At 45.3% G+C, this 7,051-nt stretch overlaps 1 protein-coding gene across 1 annotated transcript in view; it reads left to right on the forward strand.

The window, feature by feature from the left end:
• Positions 1-5,692, forward strand: part of ltk (leukocyte receptor tyrosine kinase) — a gene marked incomplete at its 5' end in the record, with an annotated part of 48,745 nt that extends 43,053 nt beyond the window's left edge. Inside the window, 9 exons of the mRNA XM_080012003.1 lie at positions 85-175; positions 892-956; positions 1,953-2,082; positions 2,314-2,411; positions 2,725-2,817; positions 3,101-3,202; positions 3,909-4,043; positions 4,279-4,369; positions 4,485-5,692. Coding sequence (XP_079868129.1) covers positions 85-175; positions 892-956; positions 1,953-2,082; positions 2,314-2,411; positions 2,725-2,817; positions 3,101-3,202; positions 3,909-4,043; positions 4,279-4,369; positions 4,485-5,570 — 1,891 coding nt within the window. The 3' untranslated portion in view covers positions 5,571-5,692. The remainder of the gene's footprint in view (positions 1-84; positions 176-891; positions 957-1,952; positions 2,083-2,313; positions 2,412-2,724; positions 2,818-3,100; positions 3,203-3,908; positions 4,044-4,278; positions 4,370-4,484) is intronic.
• Between the last annotated feature and the right edge of the window lie 1,359 nt (positions 5,693-7,051).

Genomic DNA, 7,051 nt, shown 5'->3' on the forward strand with positions numbered 1-7,051 from the left:
AATGCCCTTATTGGTTTCAACTCAGAAATGGTTGATTTCACTTGTTCATTTTCTCTTTTTTGCTTGGTGGCTGCGTTGTTGCAGGGCTCTTGGCCATGGTGCGTTTGGTGAAGTCTACGAGGGACAAGTCCTGGGGATGAGCGGTGACAACAAAACCATGCACGTGGCCATAAAGGTCAACACACCCACACACACACACACACACACACACGCACACACACACACACACACACACACACATGGGACGACAACTTAAACCTGGACATTATTTGAGACTTCCTCGTCATCTGTACTATTCATTCATTCAAACTACAGGACATCATGAAGGATCATGCCCTCATGTGTTGTTGATATAACATAATAACATATATGACATAATGGTGACGAGACTGTATTTACTTGCGCTGCAGCCACTCAACACACTTTACAATGAGTGTCTCTCCTCTACATTTTCGCACGCTGACAGTAAAGCCAGCTTGTCAGGAACAGTTTGGGATTAAGTGTCGAGCTCAACAAACCCTGACCTTTTCTACAGCAGAAGCTGAGTCATCAAACCAGCAACCCTCTGATTGGCAGATTACATACCTGCCCTGCTAAGCTACTGTGTTTATAAGAACTAAAAAAAAACGACAACATTTATTACTTTTTTTTACTCAGTCCTTTGGCCTTAGAAAGGTTTGCATGGAGCTCCATGAGAGGGAAGTTGGTTAAGAGTCAACGGTGGATTCCGGCGGATATTTATCTCCACATGCGCGTCTGCCCTCTCATCGGCTGATTAGCCACGAACCCTGCATTACCTCTCCACATTGGCTGTCTTGTTTTGTCTGTGCATAGACACACGCACACCCACATACACACCAAAGTCAAACTTTTTTTCTCTCTGCTCCACAGACCCTTCCGGAAATCTGCTCTGAGCAGGATGAGATGGATTTCCTCATGGAGGCCCTGATCATGAGGTGCACTGGGCTGGAACACTCCGGGGCCGAAAACAACCCTCTTCACACATATGATACACAGACACCACATGGCACATCAGACAGCGCATATATATTTATATTTATATGGGGACACATCCACATCCCAGCACATCCCTGACATGTGCAAGGCAGTAGGCACACCAGACACAATCCAGAACGTTAAATCCAAATGTGGTCATACTGACGTTTAGCCGGTTCACAGTCAGACATGTTCTTCTCATTGCGTCGCTTGTTTTGGTTATCCCTCCATCTGTTTGTTGTTATGGAGTGGTCAGCTAACTCACTGCGTGTTCCACTGTATGTGGTATCCATTGTGTGTGTGTGTGTGTGTGTGTGTGTGTGTGTGTGTGTGTGTGTGTGTGTGTGTGTGTGTGTGTGTGTGTGTGTGTGTGTGTGTGTGTGTGTGTGTGTGTGTGTGTGTGTGTGTGTGATTATTTACTTGGGAAGACGACAGCTGTTTATGAGTGGATTTTTCATCGTCTATTAGAGAAGCGCTCAGCTATCACTGGCAGCATCATTTCAAAATGTCATTAAGGAAACTATTTACAGTAAATGGATACCAAGAGGAGTTGGTCCGCAAGGATTCTGATTCTGATTCCCTGTATTCTGTCTTTAATTTTGGTATTGTTGCGTCTAGAGAGACTAGAAGTTTTCCCAGTGCTGAGATCAGAATCTTTTTTGGTTTGTTATCTGTTATTATATACTTGCTCAAGGTTTTGCTGTTATTACAAAACCCCTGTATGTATTATTCACCACAGAACAATACACACACACACACACACACACAAACACACATAAACACACACACACACACACACACACACACACACACACACACACACACACACACACACACACACAGCAATCGAAAATCGACATTGAATAGAGTGGCATGACTCACTCACACATAGATTTTGACGCAGACACGACAACATAAACCAGGCCTCCTAATCCACGTGCCCTGTGTCCACACAGTAAGTTCAGCCACCAAAACATTGTGCGCTGCATCGGAGTCAGTCTGCACATCCTCCCGCGCTTCATCTTACTGGAATTAATGACTGGAGGAGACATGAAGAGCTTCCTCAGAAAGAACAGGCCACGAGCTGTGAGTCAGTCCGGTGTGTGTGTGTGTGTGTGTGTGTGTGTATGTGTGTGTGTGTGTGTGTGTGTGTGTGTGTGTGTGTGTGTGTGTGTGTATGTGTGTGTGTGTGTGTGTGTGTGTGTGTATGTATGTGTGTGTATGTGTGTGTGCGTGTGTGCGTGTGTGCGTGTGCGCGCGGACTGTATGGACTGCATTTCTTACGCTCCCCATTGGTGCATGTGTCATGGTTTGCAGGGTCAGACGTCTTCTCTCACTATGCTGGAACTGCTGCACATGGCCAAAGACATTGCGTTCGGCTGCCGCTACCTGGAGGAGAACCACTTCATACACAGGTTTATTGTGGAACACACCCTACTTTTGTAGCTGCTGAATAGCCGTGCACAGGCCCGGAAGTCAGCTCCAGCTGTGGTCACGCTGTATTTGAATTTCTAAACAGTTAACAATGCTCAACATGTATTTTACAGCGAAACCGTCTTCATTCCTGTTTTATGTTCCCATTCTCCGCTGCTTTCTGGCAGAGCGGAAATTTGGAGCTAATTGGACGTCCCTATGTTGAGGGGGAATCGTTTGAAGTCGTGGCAGGGCACAGTGTCCTTGTGGTTCCGCCATAAATTTGATATGTAAGACAGATGCTGTGTATTTCAGAGACATTGCTGCGAGGAACTGCTTGCTGACCTGCCCTGGGCCTGACAGGGTGGCCAAAATAGGAGACTTTGGCATGGCTCGGGATATATACAGGTGAGTGTAATTATTCTGCAAAGGCCTGGCGGCTCTCAAGGACCTCAAGCCCTCAAGAATGATTAAAGTGTTATGAGTCTTTGGAAGACAGGAGTCTGAAGTGCACTGGATTGATTATGCTGAATAGTAGTGCATTCAAAGAGCTATCTAATTTTCCACTGTAGATCTAGTCTCCTCGTTTACTTAGGGAGTTCACAGCCTTGAGACATGTCTCCGTTTCTTCTTTATCATGATGATAAATGCTCATTTCTTATAGTAATGGCATTAATTTATTTCCCCACAGGGCCAGCTATTACAGGAAAGGTGGTCGCGCCATGCTGCCTGTCAAGTGGATGCCACCTGAAGCCTTTATGGAAGGAATCTTCACCTGCAAGACTGATACATGGTATACATATAATACAATTACCATTGGTACTATATAAACTTTGCTGTGCCAGTGTTACTAATGGTCGGTGAACACCAAGATGTTCACTGAGATGTTTACTTTTGAAACAACATCTAAAAAATAAATCAGCACACATCTACTTTTGCTGTTTTTATTACTATTGCGGTGTGTGTGTGTGTGTGTGCGTCTGTGTGTGTGTGTGTGTGTGTGTGTGTACAAATGAATGTATGTTCATTCTATTTATAGTTTCTACATCACTTTTTATTCATGATACTTCAACTACTTACTGGATACTGCATATTTCAGTATCTCAGTATTGTATAATAGTCAGTATTAAGTCAATGTTAGAAATGTGTACTTTTTGGTTACCAATGCCCAGCTTGTACTAGCTAACTAAATCCAAACTTGTTTTGATATACAGTCTTATCTTTGAGAATAACTTTTTGCTCCTGCAGTATTTCCAATGTTCTCAGTCAGTGGCCTCTAAATTTAGTGAGATCTAAAAGAACCGAATCCGATTTTTCGACCCTGCTTGATTTCCTGTAACCAAGACGAGTATTGTTCTCCTGGCTGAGTCAAAGCTATGGTGAGCACGGTTTTATTTTTAAGGACTAAGAAGGTGTGGTTATTGGCCAAGAATGGACATTAAAGCTCTTAAAGGGTGTGCACATTCCGCTGTTCTCATGATCTGTGTCTCCCCATGCAGGTCGTTTGGAGTACTGCTGTGGGAAATCCTGTCCCTGGGTTACATGCCATATCCATGTAAGACCAACCAGGAAGTGCTGGAATTCGTCACCAGTGGAGGAAGGATGGACCCACCGAAGGCCTGCCCAGGCCCTGTGTGAGTACCTGCCTTTGCTACTGTGACATTGCTGTGATTATGAGTTGTGCGGCGCTACACTGATCTTTTGTCACTTCAGCTTGATTGGTTACTTTAACTGAGAAATCTCCCTAGGTGGTAAACAACCGAATGCCACCGTGCGATGCAGCAAAATGGATTCTTTTTGGGACTGCAATTAATTGGCAATTAAGACTCTGCTATGTCTGTAACTTCACCCCTGTGCTGTGCCCTGTAGCTACCGAATCATGACCCAGTGTTGGCAGCACTGTCCAGAACACAGACCCAACTTCTCCACCATCCTGGAGAGAATCAACTACTGTACTCAGGTACATTGCAAATTACTACACACACACACACACAAACAAATTGATGTATATCCTATTTTTCACTCTTTTTCTCCTCTCCACTTTTTATTAATGCTTCTCCACTCTGCATCTCTAGGACCCAGATGTGATCAACACGCCCCTCCCAGTGGAATACGGTCCCACCGTGGACGAGGAGAGCAGCACGGTGATCCGTCCTTTGGACCACACCTCCAGCAGCCTCACTCCTCTCCTGGTTTCCCACCACGGCTGCCAAGAGTCTTCTCCCCAGTTGGACCCCTCTTCTCTGGGCCTGGGTCCAAACCCGCTCGCCTCGCTTTCCACCAAACCCCGCCTCGAACTTCAGAAGACGCAACACTTCCATCAGGAAGTGACATCACAGCGAGAGGCCCTGGAACCATCTTGGGCCGAATCGGTCCCGGCCCCTGCTTTGGCCGTGCCAGCAGCTGGGGTGTGCACGGTGGGGTCGTGGCTGCAGCCAGAACCTCTTCACCAGCCGTGCTCCAGAAACAACTCATCCTCCGGGAGCCAGAAGCTGAAAAACAAGACCAAGAACCTGTGGAATCCCACCTACGGCTCCTGGGTGTTGGAGAGCTTCAGCAGGGGGAAGAAGACCTTGGCTCACACTCAGTCCATGCCTCTCTCCACCTCTAGCTCCTCCACATCCAACACCTCCAACACCCAGGTTTCCCAGTGCTGCAGTCCAATGTCAGATCGCACCGAGGCGGGCTACGATGGCGCCAATGGCACCCACCTCAGCCCCTCCCCCTCCCTCTGCTCCTCCACGCCTTCCACCTCCTACCAGACTCAGGCCGTCTCAAGCGTTTCCTCCCATAAGAACCCACCGGGGGGCGCTACTGCAGCAGGCCAGACACCCGGGGTAGACCTGGCCAAGCTTCAGAGCTTCCCCTGTGGAAATGTCAATTATGCCTACGATGAGCAGAGCTACGAGGCAGAGAGCCTGCCCCTGGTGATGCCCAAAGCCCCGGAAGCCAGCAAAAGTGCCGGCTCCGCCCCCAGCTCCCGCCCCAGCTCCTCCTCAGGCTCCTCCTCAGGCTACTCCTGCATGCCCAAGCTGCTGCTGAAGCGCCACGCTAGCTACGGGCACGAGGATGTGAGGAGACACGCCAAGGCCGAGAAACCCATACGCGACCGAGACTCCGGCTTCTCTCTGTCCGAAGACCTCAGCGTTACCCCAATATAAAGCAAGAGCTTACCTTCACTTCAGCGTAAAACTCGGGAATATTTTTTTATTTTACCTGCCAGCTCCTTTTGATGTGAGGTTCTGGATTAGAATATACACAAACTAAAAATTGGATTTGTAGATTTATTGGGCAATGGGCTTCGTCATGCTGGAAGAGCTGAAACCTAAAGAATAACAGTTCCTAGAATGCTGGAATACACACGAACATCCTACACACACACACACACACACACACACACACACATACACATACACACACATATATATGCACACAGTGCATGTACGCAATCCTTCCAAAAATATACATACGATCACTTCTTAGCACTGTGATGGTGTGAGTAACATAACACTGGAACTTAAACCCACTTCGGGGCTTCCTGGACACGGGTAGCAGGACACTGGTAGATGAACTGAGACACTGGACCCACTCAGCCTCCTCAACATCTGCACTACTGAGAGGGCTGCACACTCCTTTTATACCGCCCCCGCTTTGCTGGATTTCTTCACAAAGGTTTGAACGTTATGATGTTGGATCGCTGTGAATAATCAACCGGATGAAGTTCCATCATTTTGTCTCTTCCTTCAGCCATGAAAGTTTGTTCAAGGCATTTTAGTTTTTTAGACTTCAGTCCAAACAAGAAAAATGTATTTTTCTTGTTTGTTTTTTTTTGTAATCATTCTTACACATTAAATTGTCAGTTAATTTGTTACTATGTACTATTTTACACTACTAATTACTTTTGCAGGTATAGTTTTTTTTATTTGCACATACTTACATTGCACTAACCCATTGTATTTGTAGCTATTTCTTACTTTCTCTCATTGTTTTCATATTTGTATTGATATAAAGTATCTTTGTATTTTGAGTCAGTTTGTAGTTGATCACTGCCATTAGTACCACTACACTGTGTCTCTGTGATGTAGTGCACGTACTGTAGTACCGTTATTTACTCAACAGAGGGAGATATTTACATTTAAAGTCCCAATCAGGATGCTGCAAGTACTTTATTCACACTGCATGAGACTTGTTTGTCTTTTTTTTTATTTAACCAAAAAGTGCCCATCTATATTTTTAAAGGATGTTTTAAGAGATGGTAGAGTCTTGGTAGTAAGCCTTTTGGAAGTGTGTAAGTCATGGCCTGCTGATCATGTTTACATCGGCCATATTATTTACGTTAATGTTCCCGCATTTCGCCAAAATCTCTCTCAAAACATTTAAAATTATATTTTAGTATGCTGTATTTTATTTTTCATGGACAAAAAAATAAAAAATTCCATCCTCATTCGTCACAACACTGTCATCCAACAAGGAATGTAAAAAAGTTTTTTTGTCCTTATGTTTCTTATCCAATTAGGAAATTCAATGTTCCCCTATGCCTTTTGTGGCTAAAGGTGTGCCTCAACCAAATAAAGCAAATACTATTACATCTATGCAATATACTTCATATTCATTTACCCTTCTTTTGCCCCAAATTAAAGCC

The sequence above is a fragment of the Zeus faber genome (assembly GCF_960531495.2).
Source record: "Zeus faber genome assembly, chromosome: 13".
Lineage (NCBI taxonomy): Eukaryota > Metazoa > Chordata > Actinopteri > Zeiformes > Zeidae > Zeus > Zeus faber.